Genomic DNA, 17630 nt, shown 5'->3' on the forward strand with positions numbered 1-17630 from the left:
GGAGCTCTTCTATACCTATTTCTTTAATTTCCTTATGTCCCTTTTTTATCACTGAATCAACTTCTACAGGTGTTTAGAATAAACTTTAACCACTATGCAAGATAAAAGCAGTAAAATCATTTTTTACCTTTTAGATTTGGAAAGAGTAACATAAAGTGACAAAGTTTATATTCATTTTACACACAATAATAAATATAAAATGATTATAAAAGAGTAAACTTTTTCAATTTTTAAAAGATATCTCTGATTCAAATTACCACCACCATCTTCAATTGGGTTGAGATGAGAGAAAATATGTTGGAGTGATGACTGAGAAAATGTTGAGATGAAAGAGAAAATATCTCTGATGACAAAGGGTTTTTGATTATTTTTTTTCAATTGGGACAACAGTAGGGATGACAGAGAAAATGTTAGAGTGAGAGAGATGAAAGAGAAAGGGTTGAGAGGGATGAGGGAGGTGAGTAANGGTTTAGGGGTTTCTTTTTTTTTTTTTAGTTTTGAGAATGAAAATTATTTAAATATCCTTGACCTTAAAACTTATAATTCATGATAAAAGAGGGTATTTTTGTCTACTATAATCCGGTACACATTGTTAAAACGTACCAACTAAAAAACAAGCGTACACGTGTTAACAAACCCCATATATATATATGGGGTTTGTTAACATGCGTATGCCTGTTTTTCAGTTGGTACGTTTTAAAATTGTGTACCGGATAATAGTAGACAAAAATACCCTCATATATCATGAATTCTAAGTTTTAAGGTTAAGGGTATTTTAATAATTTTCATTCTCAAAATTAAAAAAGTAAAAAAAGAAACCCCCAAACCCTTACCCACCTCTCTCATTCCTCTCAACCCTTTCTCTTTCATCTCTTTCACTCCAACCTTTTCTCTATCATCCCTACTTTAGCTCCAATTAAAAAAATTCAGAAACACTTGCTTTATTTTAATATTTTTCATTCTCAAAACTAAAAAATGAAACCCCAAACCCTTACTCACCTCCTTCATTCCTCTCAACCCTTTTTCCTTCATCTCTTTCATTCTCAAAAATTTTCTCTGTCATCTCTACACTAGCCCCAACTAAAAAAACACTCATTGTTAAACAATTTACTTTTGTAAAGAGTTGAGTCATTGACATATTCACCTTCCGAAAAAAGTACATTCATAATCTCTTTAATTTCATTATCTTGACTATATATATTACAGCCGACGGGCACAACTTGCACCAAAACTTATGAGCATACTTCCTCTTCTGAGACTACTACGTAACATTGCTCCGTGGCTATTTAATTTTTTTTGGTAGAAATTCCTTAACTTGTTTTCCTTTACTAAAGAAAAAACAAATCGAAATACAATAAAATTTTCAACGATAAAATCAAACAATAAAAATTTAAATCTTAGAAATTTTATTTAAAATTATATAAAGAAAAAATTAGGTGCTTTAACTTTTTTATTTATGTAAGTATTTTTTTTCTCTAACCATTTCAATTAATAATGAGTGTTTGATGACAGAGAAAATGTTTGAGTGAGAGAGAAGAAGAAGAAAGGGTTGACAGGAATGAAGGAGGTGAGTAAGGGTTTGAGTTTTTTTTTGTTTAGTTTTGAGAATGAAAATTATTAAAATAAGACAAATGTTTCTGATTTTTTTAATTGATGCTAGAGTAGGAATGACAGAAAAAAGATTGGAGTGAAAGAGATGAAAGCGAAAGGGTTGAGAGGAATGAGAGAGATGGGTAAGGGTCTGGGAGTTTCTTTTTTTATTTTTTTAATTTTAAGAATGAAAATTATTAATATATCCTTAACCTTAAAACTTAGAATTCATTATATAAGGGTATTTTTGTTTACTGAAACCCGGTATACATTGCTAAAATGTATCAACTGAAAAACAGGCGTACGCAAATTAGCAAACCCCGTGTATATATATATATATATATATATATATATATATATATATATATATATATATATATATATATATATATATATATATATATATATATATATATATATATATATATATATATATATATATATATATATATATATATATATATATAGGTACGAGAGAGGAAGTGTCTTTATGTTCCATTCACATCTTTACTGCAATTGGGAACTCTTTTGACGTGTTTACGCCTTAGCTTTCTCATATCATGTGCCTAAATTTGGTTCCATGTGCACCATCAAATTCAATACCATTTACACACTTTCAACCCACCACAATAATACACTTTATGTTCATCACAAATTTATAGTGATTTTTATATATAATATATATTATATATTAAATGAATATAAATCATTTAAATTAATTCAGCATGCATGAACTAGTACCATTTTAAATATAGTCAAATATAACCAGAAATTTCACTTCATTTTCAAAGACTGAATTGAAGAACTGTATGTAAGTGCGTTGTGTTATTTTAATTTGAGGAATTAAAAATCAGGAGTTGTACTTAACTGAAATTTAAAATCTATGTATAGCATAGATGTGAAATAATAAGAATAAAAAAAATAATATTTTAGGCATTGGAGTCAAAATGTAACCATAATTAACGAAAGGAAAACGTTAGATGATAGCGATGCATGGTTGGATTGGAAGACAATAGTAAAAGTGAAATATAAGTTCCAAATTTGTAGGAAGACATCTAAAAGGGACAGCTCATAATGATGTCCACCCAAAATTCCCCCTTTTTCTCTCCGAGTCTTCTGAGAAAACGTCATCATTTTGCTATTCCTCTCATACATGCATGCCTAACTCCTCCTCCTTTTCACCTTCTGCTGTTTGTTTCCCTTTCATTTTGATTTATAGCCTCTGCGAGGGGTCCTTCAATCTCACTTGGGGGAACCTCCGTCCATTGCTCAATTCAACCAGAGTTCATGGAGGCTTTCATTTTCACCTTTGCATCACCATAGCCATTCTTTGATTGAATGAAAATATTCTTTAGAACCAAAACCTCCACATACACTATATATTCCAACCAACAATCCTACTTTCACCTTTTCTTTTTTCTTTCTACAAATTTACAAGAATGAATTGTTTTCCGTGTTTTTCAAAGACTAAGAAAAGCAATAGCAGGAGGGAGCAGCAAGGGCCTACGCAACACCAAGAAAACGTTATAGCAACAAAACCTCCGGGTAAGATCAATCAATATAAACAATTCAAATTTACTTCGTTCGATGTCATTCATTTAATCAAATATTGTATAAGAGACACTGCTGTTTGAAAGCTCTAATCATTGAAAATTAAACACTCGGGTGAAATGTAGACGTGAAAAAACCAAAAGCAGATGATCCAACTAATGTTGACACTTCAAATATTCAAGCACAAAATTTCACGTTCCGTGAACTGGCAATTGCAACGAAGAATTTCCGACAAGAATGTTTGATGGGTGAAGGTGGCTTTGGCAGAGTTTACAAGGGAACAATTCCTGCAACCGGGCAGGTCATATCACAAGTCCTTCAATTTTTGGTTCATAAAAAAAAAAAAAAAATTTCAATTTCACACTGTTTTTTTTCCCTACCCAGGTGGTAGCAGTGAAGCAACTTGACCGAAATGGGGCGCAAGGATGTAAGGATTTTCTGGTTGAGGTTTTGATGTTAAGCCTCTTGAACCATGACAACCTCGTCAAACTCACTGGTTATTGCGCTGATGGAGATCAACGTCTTTTGGTGTATGAGTTCATGCCAGGTGGCTCGTTAGAAGCCCGTCTTCTTGGTATACTCGCACCTTACTTGAATATTCCATCTCAAATTATATATATTATATGACCACAATACATTATCTTTGTCTTGTTTCTTCGTATGATGTCATTGTGCTTATTGACTTACCTAGTTAGTTTTGGTAAAAGGCTACCTTGTAAAACCAAAATAAAACATGTGTTTGGTTTTATAACAGAGAGGAAACCAGATGAAGCTCCATTAGATTGGTACAGCAGAATGAAAATAGCATCACATGCTGCGAAAGGATTGTGGTACTTGCACGACAAGGCCAACCCTTCAATCATATATCGAGACTTGAAATCTGCGAACATCTTGCTAGATGATGATTTCAATGCAAAACTATCAGATTATGGATTGGCCAAACTTGCTGGCAACGATAAGGCGAACATTGTACCCACAAGAGTTATGGGCACTTATGGTTACAGTGCTCCTGAGTACGTAAGAACAGGTAACCTCACCTTGAAATCAGATGTCTACAGTTTTGGAGTTGTCTTGCTGGAGCTCATTACTGGACGGCGTGCGGTTGACACCACAAGATCACACGATGAGCAAAATCTAGTTTCATGGGTATACCTATAACAACCTCCTTAATTTGGACTTTGATTATGATGGAAATATTTTTGTATTGTTGGAAAAAAATTACTATGTTTCTCATTACATAATTTATATGAGTTATAGTTCCTACAGGAATTCCACCAAACAGTGAAAAATGTGGAAAAAAAGACTAGACACACACATAGTTCTTTATATTTTGGTATTGTTTTTCAATAAAAGAAAACAATATAATAATCTACAAATTAAGGTTTGTTTTGAATGTAAAATTAAGGAAGTGAAACAACAACAGAAAAGTTATACGAGGTAATGTATCTAAGTTGTTGTATGAAAATGTTTTAGGTTGATTTGAGGAGAATATGTATTTGGTTAATTACGTACATTTGACCTTATTATTATTGAGCAGGCACAACCGATATTTAGGGATCCAAAGAGATATCCAGATATGGCAGATCCAAATTTGAATAATGAATTCCCAGAAAAGGATTTGAACCAAGTTGTTGCAATTGCAGCCATGTGCTTGCAGGAGGAAGCAGCAGCCCGTCCTTTGATGAGTGATGTTGTAACTGCTCTGAGTTTTCTTTCCACTGCTTGTCCAGAGGGTGGTGGTGGCGACAACAATAGCTCCTCCGGTGAATACTCTTCTTCTAGCGATGACAGTGGATCTTCTAAAAACCAGGTTAGTGAAAAATAACAAGAAAGTGAAGACGCCTGAGAATGTGAGTATGATTATTATGAGAATGAAAACCAACATAATTACAGTCCTGAAGTCAGTAAAGAGACACTGCTCCAAATCGAGCCGCAAGAGCAGCACCAATTGATTATTTAGATCATGGACGCGTCTCAATCAGTAGGAAAAGTAGGAAAAAGAAATCTTGTTTAAATCAGAGGAGCAGTAAGCAAAAGAGGAGCAACAAGAGAAGTCTTTCATCCAATTCAAGTAGCAGTGGGATGTGGCATACCGTAAAAGGGAACATTTCAATCGGCCAAATCAGACAATGGCAGCAGCATAAGGTCAAAGGAAAGGAGCAGCATGTATTTAGATTACACCAAAACAACAGTGAAAATGTTCATTCATTCACCATAAAAATCCATTATCCTTGCCTGCATGCATGGTTGCAGTCACATATCATGCTTTGTACACTTCTGTCAATGTTTGTTTATACCTATGGTCGACTCAAATAACTAAGATAACAAAATCTGGTATCCGCTATTTTCAAAAATCTCCAACAACCCCTCAAATATTTACACACTTATATACTTATTTTTTAGAAGGTTTTGGATTTTTTTGTGTATCTATACCTTTAGTTCGTCAACAAAGACAGACAAATAACTGTGAATTTCCATAGAATATTGTTGACATTATTGGAAATAGTGATCTTTGTTTTGTATTATGTAATATTTTTGGCAATTCTATTCTGTTTCCTTCTGTCATCATACATATATATGCATGTGGTGGATCCAATATAAGTTTTTTTAGTAGCACTAACTAGAAGAATGTTAGATCATGTGTCAAATGTCATCTTTTCAAGGTTCACATATATTTCTCAACCATTCTTCAAAGCAACACATTGCCATGATATAAATGAAGAAATTTTTACTTGATGTGTAATCTCTCCAATGTAACGTTAGACATTTGTGGTTTAGGATCATTTTTGACACATAACAAGTGTCATATAAATTAGTAAAAATATAATATATATATATATATATATATATATATATATATATATATATATATATATATATATATGATGTGTCAAAATATTGTAAGAAATTCTGTATTAAAATATTTTTTTTTCCTTTTCAATAAACATACTCACATCCTTTATGTATTCCTCTCTTACTTTTTCTTGTTTTTTTTTTTTTACATTATTTAAATACTTTTACTTTGTCACTTTTCATCAAAATATTTATGTCTTAGTTCCAAGTTTTATTTATTTTTTGTGTATGCAATTATATGTTCGAGTTTTGTTTATTAGCATATGAAACGGAATGATTCCATCTGACAATTTTTTAGAAGTTAGGATGGATGATTTGGATATCATTATTGTGAGTTTGGATTCTTTACAAATTTTATTTTCACATTTGTTTTTTGTATAAATTTATAAAGGTGTGCTGCATAATATTTCCATTATCAAGGACACTGAGCCTTTATTTATTTGAGTGGATTTGAGGGAGAGTAATCGAAAGAATTTGAATGTAATTTTATTTTTTGTTTATTTGAATAGATTTGAAGATAAATGAGAGTAGATTTGGAAATAAAATTTGTGAAAATTAGTGTAGGATTTAATTTATGTGACAGATTAAAAAAATTTACTTCTACATTCACTTTCACTTACCTCCAAATTTATTTAAATAAACAACAAAAAATAATTTATTATTAAATACTCTCTATTACTCTCGAAAGTCTATATTTTCATCTATCAAAGAGAAATTTCTTCTTTCATAATATTGATACATTTTTGTCAGAGCCAAATGTCAAGTGTAAATATTTATAAGATGGTTAGGACAAATATAGTAAAGTAAAATTCTCACCTACACACGACTTGTCTCAAAGTTTGGGTACGAACCTAACCCAAAATATTAATAAGAGAACTAGTAGTATTAGACAATCTTACATTTATTTAATATAGAATATAAAATAAAAACGGTCATAAAAACATAGACTTTTATATTTTAAAAAGAAAAAAAAAGATAGTATTAAATATGAATATAAAAAATTTAGATGTATAAAAAACAATATTTTCCTATTAACAATCAAGAAAACATGACCAAAGAAAGTTTTACTCCCTGTATTATCAATTTCTTTTCACATCATCCAAAATTTTCAAAATGATAATTTTCCGTTTCCTAAAAGGGATTTTTACATTATATATTTCAAAATATTTTCGAAACTAATGTTTTCTAAAATTTTTAGAATAAGGTTTTCAGAATAAGAATTTTAGAACACATCAAATAAATTCTAAAAAAAGTTTTTGATAGAATTTTTCGAAATTATTTTTCTTTTATGTTATCAGCAGAGAGACGATGATATTAACAATAATAACAATATCTTAGTACATTTTTATTTATTTATATAGGAGAGCAATTAATAGAATTACATGAAACATAATCATAAAAAAATTGGGAACTTAATTATGACCCGCATAACACTAAAAAATGGTTTATTTACTAATGATGTTTTGACTGGCTAAAGATCAATGTGCTCATGATATAAAAGATATTAAGAGAATAAATTATATTATTGTGTAATATTAAGAATATATATTGGAGTTATCAAATAGCCCAAATATTAAGATTGAATCATTTATTTAAGAAAGTTATTTGTCATTATTATGTTGGTATATAATAACATGAATGTATAGTATGTTTGGGCGGAACATTACTATGTTTAACAAATGACATGTATGATTAAAGAAAGTTATCAAACATTACAAATACACACCTTCATATACTTTATTTAGTAGATAAACTTCGATCTAAATGTACAATCATTTATTAGATATTTTGTGTTTGTAAAGACTTATCGAGTTATATAAAAATGTAGCATTGGTGCAAATTGAGAAATTATTATTATCTAATATAAAAAAAATTAAACATTGATATTCAAACTTTAATTTTTTTTATCATTCGGTTGATCAATTTTTTATTTACCTTCAATTATGATGAACAAAATAAAATATTTAAGAATGATTATGAAGATTATTAATAATCAGTATCATGGCATCTCTTCTTTTAGTATGGTTAGGAGAAACATGAAAAATATTATGAATTAAACATTAACGTTCACATTATGTTCAAAAGGTAATATTAATATTGCCTAACTTCTTTATGGTTTTATAAAGGATTTGGTCAAAGTTTGCTATTCCTTTATCTTGTAAAAAGTATATCCTTAACACTGCACTTGAGAATAAGTAAAAAATCATTTTTAATAAAATAAATACATGATAATGGAGTATGAGTGAAGAGAAAGTAGTACAACATTTTTTTTTTCAATTAAAAACTACAGTTATAAAATAGTTGTCAGAAATGTTTTTTGTATTCTAAATTCGTGAGTTTATATTTTTAATGTTTGCAAAATGAATTTTAAAATATAAACCAGATTTAAACAGTGTAAATCACTTCTCTGTTAGTAAGTTAATAAAGAAAGAATTTACAAATACCAAAACTGCATGTCATTATATGTAAATACATCAACAATTTACAATTGATAGTAATACACACCAAGAAAGTCATACAGATTATCCAATTCAATATTATTTATGTTTATTCCATTCTGTTCCTTTCATTATTAAATATCCAAATATACATTGAGCCAAAAGAAAAGAAGAGTGTGTATTTGAATCGCTATCACTATAAGTCTAATAACACCTTTTATATATCTAAGATCTGGATGATTGCTCAATAGATTTGATTCTCTTCCCACCAAATGAATCATTTTGTTGGATCAGTAGTTCAGCAGAACACACTGTGAATGGAAGAGATCCCAATTTTGTACCATCCTAAGATGCTGAAAACAGTATCACTTGTAATATATCTTCTTTTTCTAATTCCATTTACACTACATTTTCATGTTTTATCTCACAGACTAATAGAACAACAACACAACACAACACAATACCTTTTATGTCAAAGAGGAGCTGATTTGGAGGATTTGGAGCTGGGAGTGGAGTTTGATGATGAACTCTCATCCTTCTTTACCTTCTGCATCATAAAAAAAAAACTATTGTAAATTTGACAAACACAAAGCAATGACTAGCACAAAAGGGCTTGACAAATATATATTTACCATCTTGGTTTCTGTGTCCATGCAGACCTTGTCCAATTCATCAAAAACAACCTCAATGGTTGGTCGGCCTTTGCTTGATTTGGCAACACACAACACTGCAATTTGTAGGATGGCTTCAAAGTCTGCCTTATCAACCTTTCCTTTTAGCCGTGGGTCTTCAAAATCAGACAATGGACGCTTTCCCATACTCACATCTCTTGCCTACAAAACAATTTTCAAATTATCTCATTTTGAGTTGAATCATTGAATGACATGTAAATATGATAATGAACATATATTTTTAAGAACCTTCCTTGTGAGCTGGTCTCTGGCATCAAGATCCAACTCTATGACTTTCTGTCCAGACAATATTTGCAAAGCAACAATACCAAAACTGTACACATCACTGGCACACGTTAGCTTGGCATTACTCATGTATTCTGGATCCATGTAGCCTATGGTTCCTCTTACATCGGTAAAAACCTTGCTCTCTTTGATTCCCATCACCTTTGACAGTCCAAAATCTGACAGTTTCGCTTGGTATTTCTCAGTCAAAAGAATGTTCGTAAGCTATAAAATTAAAACCAGTGAGAGGCATTATCATAGAGTTAACCCAAAACAATTGTACATATATTTGCTTGTTGTTTTCAAGTGATTCAAATTTTCATTGCATGTTACTTGCCTTTATATCTCTATGGACAACACAGCCTTCCATATGATGGTGGAGGTACTTGAGTGCAAACGAACAATCTCTCAAAATTCTCACTCTTGTTTCCCAGGTCAAGTGACTATCTCTTCCTGAACAATAGAGACATATATATATAAAACATTTTAAGGGATAATCAAAGATTTAAATGCATTTCTATGGATGAAATATTTGGTCTAGTTCTTCCATTTAAGGGAGAGGACATTACGTAAGAGATGTTGAGCAAGATTCCCATTTGCACAAAATTCATAGACTAAATATCTCTCATCCCCTTCAATGCAGCAGCCAAAGAGGCAAACCAAGTTTGGATGGCGAAGCCTTGAAAGGCCTTCAACTTCTCGAGTGAAAGACTCAGAGGTATTACTCCTTGTTAAATGCTTGATGGCCACGATTTGACCACTGGGTAGAACGCCTCTATATACATGCCCTGCGCTTCCACGTCCAAGGCTTATCTTTCGACCACCGTAGTTCATGGCATTCTCAATTTCCGCTTTGCAGAACCAGTACAATCCAGACCATGCAGTGATGTCTTGCAAGTCAACCGGTTTACCACCCTTCTTCTTGGACAAACATTTCACCATAATAACCACAATCAATATTACAATCACAACTACTGGCACACTCAGCAAGGCTTTCCACAGAGATCCTCCTGGGGGACCCAAAAACACTTTTTGTTAGTATTCTCTCACATGGTCCTAATCTAACTTACACCAAAATGTTAGGTTCAAACAATAAAATGGTAGAGATGAGATGACTACTTTTGTCTGATCCTGAAGCTGAAGATGGCAAGCATAGTAAAAATTTGTCAACGAGAGGATCATTTGGTCTGGCAGCTGCAAGAGCAACAATAGCTGCTACCCCACATATGGCTCTGTCAATCTCGTTGTTGTGTTTTTCAACTTGAGAATACAAAGCATCTCTCACGTTCGATATTCCACTGGTACATTCTGCACAAGATTGACCAAAAGGTTGGTTGAAGTGGGAGCACCGGCTCAATGCGTCTTGGTACTGTTGCAGGGTCCTAACATCCTGCAAAATGAAGTTGGAGCATATGGAACTTCCTTGGTACAAGTTGTCAAAGCCACATGAATCAAGTGACATCCCTGGTTGCGGTTGAAATGACTGCAAACAAGGCTGCCATTGATTTTGGGGAAGGAACACTTGTCCTCCCGAGCTCAGTGCTCGTGTGGCCAACGCATTGGACACAACCGTGAGAGCATTTCGACAGCACAATGTGGTCGGGAACCCGTCCTCACCCCACGAGTAAATATACTCATTCACTTCTACGCACTCATCCATTGCCATATATTGGCTTGTGTTGAACTTCAGCACACATGACCCTGTACCAAAACAGCATTGAACCTACAACTTTGTCAAGCTACTCAAATTTTCTATCCATCACTTGATTGGAAAATCATTATATGATCTGCACCAACCAATTTCTACGACAAAGGTAATTGTATTATTCTATTTATGACAGACTTCCAATCTATGTTTTAACTTCAGCACTTACTCTCCCTATATATTGGTTTGAATTGTCTAATCTAATTTTGTGTTAGTTTATTATATCTGGCTGCATGTCTAGATAACATATATATATATATTCACAGAACATAGGATAAGTGTGTGACGTGCCTATAACATAACACCAAAAATACATCTAATCAAAATGAAAGGAGAAGGGAAAAGGATTTGACCTTGCGGATCGGTGAGTGCATCAGGGAATAGGAGTGGGGAGGAATGAGGGAATGCTGTTGCAAGAAATATAAGTGCAAACAAAAGATGAAGAGGTAAGTGTGTTTTTGTTTTCATGTCCAAACCAAACCTCTTTTGCTCTGTATGGAAACTAAAAGTTATCCCATTGTGAAGCAGCGTAACGTTGATAGCAGATCAAACTAAAAGTAGAATAGAGAAGATATAGGGTGAGTTTTCTTCGTGAACACCGTTATGGATGTGGATATCCTCGCTCACATACTGCCTTTAGATTACAGCTTGTACTTCATTCCTTGCTTTCATCAACAACATATTTTAATCTTACCCTTAGCCGACTATCAATTTTCAATAACCAAAATTACACAACAAAATAACTATTTATCCATCATTAATTATTAATTAAACATCTTCTAATCTAGGATTAATTCTGTTTTTCTTGTACCTTAATTGTCTTGTGATTAAACATCTTCTATCACATTGTTTAATATAAATTAAAATTTATTAAAAATATAAAAGTTTTAAAAAAATTTATGATTTTTAATAAATTTTAGTTAATTTAAAGTAATTCAAAAGAATGTGTGTAAGCAACCACGTTTCGTGTTTTACCATCTCAGTTCTTTCTTTTATTTTCGATAGGAATCATATTTTTGGTTTGTCTCTTCCCGGGTATTTACATTTCTGCCTATTAGATAAGGTTTATTTCATAGTTTGACCAAAAATCCCTGATTCCGACAAAATTATAGGATTCGGGGGAATTCCTTGTTTTGTCAGTAATATTTTATCATAAGAGATACAATTATAAATTGAAAAAAAAATAATAAAGAAGATTTTAACTATAGTTTTGTGATAGGATTATGAAGTGGGCCTTGAAAGAATGTATTGGACTTGGAACATTGAGTCCATTTGCGAGAAAATTGGAAGCAAATTGAAGCGTGGACGGGTGCGCTGTGGTTGCAGAGTGCAGTGACGGGTATGTTTGCAGTCCACACGAACACCATCGTGTTCTTATCTATCTCATCCCGTCTAATCCCATTCATCCCCGGAACTCTTATGCTTCGCCGCCATTTTTCTCTTCTAAATCCTCTTATTCTATTATTTCTTCCACTGTACCTGCACTTCGCCTCATATACACCGCAAGGCATGTTTCACACTCTGCTCGTTATAAATCGTGTTTCTGCTCTCAATTTCTACTATATATTAACTAAATTTTGGAACTTGACTAGTGACAACTACTGGGTATGCAATATGTTTTCCTTTTATGTTAGAGTTTTTAGAATACCATTTTTGTACACGATTATTACTCTGCATTCTAAATTATACGCTGAAGATCTTGCTGATTTATGCTCTGGTATTTTGGGTATGTCAGATTGAATCTGGAGGTGAGGATATACACATACATATACTATTGTTATATTGTATGTATGAATGGCGACGTGGGGTGCACATTCAATGTTGTTATCCCATGGGGAAGGCACAGGCAGTCCCAATGTATCTGTAAAAGCAGGCCTTACTGTTAGAGGCGATTTAAGGTTTCAGAGAACGAGAGAGTTTAAATATGCTCCTCGAGTGGTAGTGCTCAAAGTGTTTTCCACTACCAGAAAGCCAACGCGTTTGTGCTTGTTAAAACCTTATCGTAGTTTAGGGGGGAAACACAACCAAGGGATGGATTATTCTTCAACTGCTACTACTACACAAATTCCACGGGTAAGTAACTGCTGCTTTATTTATTATTTATTCTACTTCATTGTTATTGCAATCATGCTTCCCCCTTTTTGAAAATGCAAATATTGTTGCTAAAGATAATCATGTTCTGATTTTACTTAGCCCTTGTTTGATAACAGCAGATATTCAAATTTGTTGCTGACCGAATGCTTGTTGTTCTTAATGATTGGAATTGGAATAATTTACGCATCATGGGAATAGCTGGCATATTGGTATCAATTTTAATGATCACTCCATCAGCTGATGCTGTTGATGCTCTTAAAACTTGTGCTTGCTTATTGAAGGATTGCAGGTATGCCATCTCTCTTTCCTCATAATAACGTATATACTTTACATGCCACCTTCACAGTATGATGGAAAGTTATACAATAGGCCTCCAATTTCATGCTCTTGGGTATATGCAGGTTGGAACTGGCTAAGTGTCTTTCAAACCCATCTTGTGCTGCCAATATTGCCTGTCTCCAAACTTGCAACAATCGACCTGATGAGACTGAATGTCAAGTTAGTCTTGAGCTTTACATGAAATTAATGCCTGCATTATTATTCTTTTCTCCCAAACCTGCTCATGAAAGCTTTTTCTAACTCATTTTGGCAGATTAAATGTGGGGACCTGTTTGAAAACAGTGTGGTTGATGAATTCAATGAGTGTGCAGTCTCACGGAAGAAATGTGTACCTAAGAAATCTGATGTGGGAGAATTTCCTGCTCCAAATCCTGATGTCCTTGTTAATAGCTTCAACATTGCGGATTTCAGTGGCAAATGGTTCATCACTAGTGGCTTAAATCCTACCTTTGATACCTTTGACTGCCAATTACATGAGTTCCACACAGAATCCAATAAACTTGTGGGTAATTTGACATGGAGAATACGGACTCCGGATGCTGGATTTATTACTAGGTCCGCTGAACAGAAATTTGTTCAAGATCCTTCCTATCCTGGGATCCTCTACAATCATGACAACGAGTACCTTCACTATCAAGATGACTGGTAATTTCTTACTCATAAGTACTCTTTAGTTATTGGCAACTACATTTAGATTGGCTTGAGCTTTGTGCTGGAGCCAAAATAAAATCAGCTTCCTACTTGTAGTCTCAGGCACGGCCTAAGTCATTCTTCCATTAATTGAGTTTAGTAATCAAGTTAGGGAAGTTAGAAAGGGGGTTGTGACCATCGTAAGTAGATTAAAATTTAGCAAACAAAATTTGAATAGAAATTTAGGTGATATGAAAAGCTCCACTCAAGAATTTCAGTAATTCACACACGTGGTAGAGTTCATCATATCATTATATTTATTCTGTCTCCAATTATTGTTAATGGTTGAATTATCTTGTAGAAAATCTCTGATTCAATCAACGAATGAAAGCACCAATTTGCATTTGAAACACGATTGATTTAAGAATGATCCAATTAACTTAGACCACAAATTTGTTAGTCTAGCCTGTAAAAACTAATTTCTGAAATGAATTTCGATATCCAATCAGATTCAGTTCATGCATAATTATGCTTTCAAGCAAATTCAGAAAGGAAGGAGAGGTTTGAATCCAAAATAGAAATAAGAACAAGCATCAGAATCCAAATCTTCAGACCTCTCGTAGCAATCACCAATGAATCCAAAAGCATATCTCACTTGAGCTTAAATTACATGATTTAAGCTCAAAATACTAAAGTGTGTCGTGCATGCACGCCCAATACCTATGGTTCAACTTCAAAGATGAATTTTAACGCTTTGGTCCAATAATTCAAATGGGTGATAGGACTAATCAATCAAAACCAAGACCACAGGAGTAAGGTAATTATAGGGGAAACTAAATATTTTAAAAGTAGTAGTTACCACACACACTCTGCATCTTGCTACTTAAATGAAATTCAGGTTTTTGAAGGAAGTAAATGTTACTTTCCAAGTGAAGAAAAAGAATACAACATGCTGCTGTTCCTTTTACGTGCGCACACCTTAAGTCGTTTTTCATTGCAATATATTTGGATTCAAGAGTCTTCTGTAAACTTCACTAAACTTACGAACAATGACATGTATATGCAGGTATATTTTGTCATCAAAGATTGAGAATAAACCAGATGACTACGTATTTGTATACTACCGAGGCAGAAACGATGCATGGGATGGTTATGGAGGTGCTGTTGTGTACACAAGAAGTGCAATTTTGCCAGAATCTATAGTTCCTGAACTTGAAAGAGCAGCCAAGAATGTAGGAAGAGACTTTAGCAAATTCATCAAGACAGATAACACATGTGGACCAGAGCCTTCCCTGGTGGAAAGGTTGGAGAAAAAGGTAGAGGAAGGAGAGGAGACCATTGTGAAGGAAGTTGAACAGTTAGAAGTAGAGGTGGAGAAGGTGGGGAAAACAGAGGTCACATTGTTTCAGAAGTTGGCAGAAGGGTTCAAAGTATTTCAAGAAGATGAGGAAAACTTCTTGAAAGGGCTTTCAAAAGAAGAAATGGAGATACTTAATGGCCTCAAAATGGAAGCCAGAGAAGTAGAGAAACTCTTTGGAAATGCCTTGCCCATAAGGAAACTAAGATAAGTCTGAAAACTATGCCCAAGATAAGTTGGCATCAAAATCTTTTTGATCATCTTAATTTTCTCTTTGCTTTTTTATTCATTCACTATATATATATAATATGGATTTAGGTGTCCTTCCTTCTCAGCCATTGCTTTTATGTTGACATATACCAGTTAACATTCAAATATTTGTAAACGCAATTATCATTATTGAATATATGCAGACTATTGTATTTGCATACGGGTTCATTCGTGTTTGATCTACACACGTTTGAACCATTTAGAAGCTATTAGCTGTGTACCTCTGGCACCTTTTATGTATTCAACCTCAATTTTTTTCCTCCTCAAACCCTTATTCTTTCTCAAATCATTGAAATAAAAAGGATTCACTAATTTTTATGTCGTTAACATATCAAACTTGTTTAGTTTAATAACATTTTTCTTAAGGTCATATCCACCATACTTTTTAATTAGTTGAATATTTTATAACTTGTCAGTTTCCTTCTCACACTTTTTCTTGTAATTTCTTTACGCTTCTGTTCTCTCTGTTATAAAATTGATAAGCAAGTCTCCTTTTTGGCTGTAACGAGACTTTCGAGTGACTTCTGATGCGGTTGATGAGACATTTGTGTTCTTGCTTTTCTTTTCCGGTAGTATAGTACGTTTCTCAGTCTTGAAGCATTTATACTCTCAGTTAATTTTTTTCAGGAAAAAGTAAAGGGCATCCAAATAATGCATCATAGCTTATGAATTAATGGTTAAAATATTGTTGAGAGTACACATGAATTTATAGAAATGGTGGGTGGTTGAACTCCGTAACACATGGACCACAAAGGAATAGTCAACCCAATTTGTCTTGGGCCAAAACTCCAAACTATCCAACTTAAACACAGTCACTGTCAGAATCTGGACTTGTTGCTCTGCATTTCTGTAGCGGGATAGGATAATGTGGTAGAGGCCTCAAACTTTCAGGGTATAGAAACAAGTAGAGTCGAAGAATGAATTAGTGTTGTCTGGATGGAAGGATAGAAAGTGAAAGAGTGAAAACGAAAGTTGTTTAAATTAGAATGTGGATTTTTGTTTTACATAGATATTGTGAGAAGCTTTTGTAAGTATTGAAAAAAAGCATATAAAGAATAGGTGAAAGAAAGGTGAGAGGTGGACATAAATGGGTGTCGGTGAATAGATATAACGCATTTCCTTTTTTTGCGTGATTAGATGTGTGAGATGCAGTTGAAAGGGTGGTACGAATGTAACGTTGAAGTGAATGAATTTGGTGTTGGGAGTGTGTATAGGTGAGAATGCCATAATTTCACTGCCCGATGCATTACTGTGAAAACATCCAATTCCATGAATTACGCATGCATATAGGGAAGCTCACGTGGGGGAACTCCATTTTTTGATTGGTGCGAGTTTAGTTCTGAATTGTGGATGAAAAAAATAAGAAGGGACATAAGTGTCGTATTATGGAAGGAAACAAGCACATTTTGGCATGTCTTGTCATGTGGTCTTCTTCTTCTTCTTCTCTTTACTAATCAATCTCCTCTCACTCTTTTTTCAAACTTTTCCTAAGACAGGCCCCCCACTTCCTAATCCTAACCCATTTCATGCTCAAATACCTCAAATTCAATGCCATAGCCAAACTTTGAAAACTCATTAATAAATTATTGGTTTGGTTAGTATGAATGCATTGGTATTGGAAGTCCGTGGTAGGTTTAACTTTTAAGTACAATTTAGTTTTAGTTTATTAATTAAGACGTGCGTTTTACACTTTTGCTGTTAAAACAGTAGTAAAATGATTTTCTAAGTTGAAAACAAATACGGGTTAAAGTCAAACTTGGATAATAAATTATTTCACGAGCCCCACATCGTGTTTTGCACTCTTCTTTCCTGTTCTTCTTCACACCTCAAAATCTCCATCTTTTGAC

At 33.4% G+C, this 17630-nt stretch overlaps 3 protein-coding genes across 8 annotated transcripts; 2 read left to right on the top strand and 1 right to left on the bottom strand.

Moving 5' to 3' along the window:
* The first annotated feature begins 2855 nt into the window (after window positions 1-2855).
* On the top strand, window positions 2856-5503 carry LOC106754031 (probable serine/threonine-protein kinase PBL26). 2 transcript variants are annotated; one of them, XM_022777826.1, is made up of 6 exons: window positions 2856-3135; window positions 3267-3442; window positions 3526-3715; window positions 3896-4287; window positions 4679-4951; window positions 5035-5503. In XM_022777826.1, the coding sequence occupies exons 1-6, from the start codon at window positions 3030-3032 to the stop codon at window positions 5038-5040; spliced, it is 1143 nt and encodes a 380-aa protein (XP_022633547.1). In that variant the 5' UTR covers window positions 2856-3029; the 3' UTR covers window positions 5041-5503. The 2 variants fall into 2 exon arrangements, with proteins under 2 accessions (XP_022633547.1, XP_014491450.1); XM_014635964.2 differs by having other exon boundaries at window positions 4679-5503.
* Window positions 5504-8504: 3001 nt separating this feature from the next.
* LOC106754032 (probable receptor-like protein kinase At5g18500) lies at window positions 8505-11744 on the bottom strand. 2 transcript variants are annotated; one of them, XM_022777786.1, is made up of 8 exons: window positions 11447-11744; window positions 10508-11089; window positions 9958-10398; window positions 9726-9841; window positions 9353-9613; window positions 9065-9265; window positions 8897-8979; window positions 8505-8785 (listed from the first exon to the last, which is right to left on the bottom strand). In XM_022777786.1, exons 1-7 carry the CDS (start codon window positions 11559-11561, stop codon window positions 8905-8907), a joined length of 1791 nt encoding a protein of 596 aa, XP_022633507.1. In that variant the 5' UTR covers window positions 11562-11744; the 3' UTR covers window positions 8505-8785; window positions 8897-8904. The 2 variants fall into 2 exon arrangements, with proteins under 2 accessions (XP_022633507.1, XP_022633506.1); XM_022777785.1 differs by having other exon boundaries at window positions 8505-8979; window positions 11447-11743.
* Window positions 11745-12312: 568 nt separating this feature from the next.
* On the top strand, window positions 12313-16042 carry LOC106754170 (violaxanthin de-epoxidase, chloroplastic). 4 transcript variants are annotated; one of them, XM_014636163.2, is made up of 6 exons: window positions 12313-12432; window positions 12829-13166; window positions 13304-13476; window positions 13589-13685; window positions 13780-14171; window positions 15223-16042. In XM_014636163.2, the coding sequence occupies exons 2-6, from the start codon at window positions 12888-12890 to the stop codon at window positions 15722-15724; spliced, it is 1443 nt and encodes a 480-aa protein (XP_014491649.1). In that variant the 5' UTR covers window positions 12313-12432; window positions 12829-12887; the 3' UTR covers window positions 15725-16042. The 4 variants fall into 4 exon arrangements, with proteins under 4 accessions (XP_014491649.1, XP_014491648.1, XP_014491647.1 ...); XM_014636162.2 differs by having other exon boundaries at window positions 12315-12698; XM_014636161.2 differs by having other exon boundaries at window positions 12316-12600.
* The last annotated feature ends 1588 nt before the right edge of the window (window positions 16043-17630 follow it).

The sequence above is a fragment of the Vigna radiata genome, unplaced genomic scaffold, assembly GCF_000741045.1.
Source record: "Vigna radiata var. radiata cultivar VC1973A unplaced genomic scaffold, Vradiata_ver6 scaffold_83, whole genome shotgun sequence".
NCBI lineage: Eukaryota > Viridiplantae > Streptophyta > Magnoliopsida > Fabales > Fabaceae > Vigna > Vigna radiata.

Coding starts and splice junctions, on each gene's coding strand:
- LOC106754170 (XM_014636163.2), top strand. CDS start 12,888: ATGGCGACGTGGGGTGCACATTCAATGTTGTTATCCCATGGGGAAGGC. Junction 13,167..13,303: donor CTACTACACAAATTCCACGG/GTAAGTAACTGC, acceptor GTTTGATAACAG/CAGATATTCAAATTTGTTGC. Junction 13,477..13,588: donor TGCTTATTGAAGGATTGCAG/GTATGCCATCTC, acceptor GGGTATATGCAG/GTTGGAACTGGCTAAGTGTC.
- LOC106754032 (XM_022777786.1), bottom strand. CDS start 11,561: ATGAAAACAAAAACACACTTACCTCTTCATCTTTTGTTTGCACTTATA. Junction 11,090..11,446: donor TGCACTCACCGATCCGCAAG/GTCAAATCCTTT, acceptor GTTTTGGTACAG/GGTCATGTGTGCTGAAGTTC. Junction 9,614..9,725: donor TTGTCCATAGAGATATAAAG/GCAAGTAACATG, acceptor TTAATTTTATAG/CTTACGAACATTCTTTTGAC.
- LOC106754031 (XM_014635964.2), top strand. CDS start 3,030: ATGAATTGTTTTCCGTGTTTTTCAAAGACTAAGAAAAGCAATAGCAGG. Junction 3,716..3,895: donor GTTAGAAGCCCGTCTTCTTG/GTATACTCGCAC, acceptor GTTTTATAACAG/AGAGGAAACCAGATGAAGCT. Junction 4,288..4,678: donor AGCAAAATCTAGTTTCATGG/GTATACCTATAA, acceptor ATTATTGAGCAG/GCACAACCGATATTTAGGGA.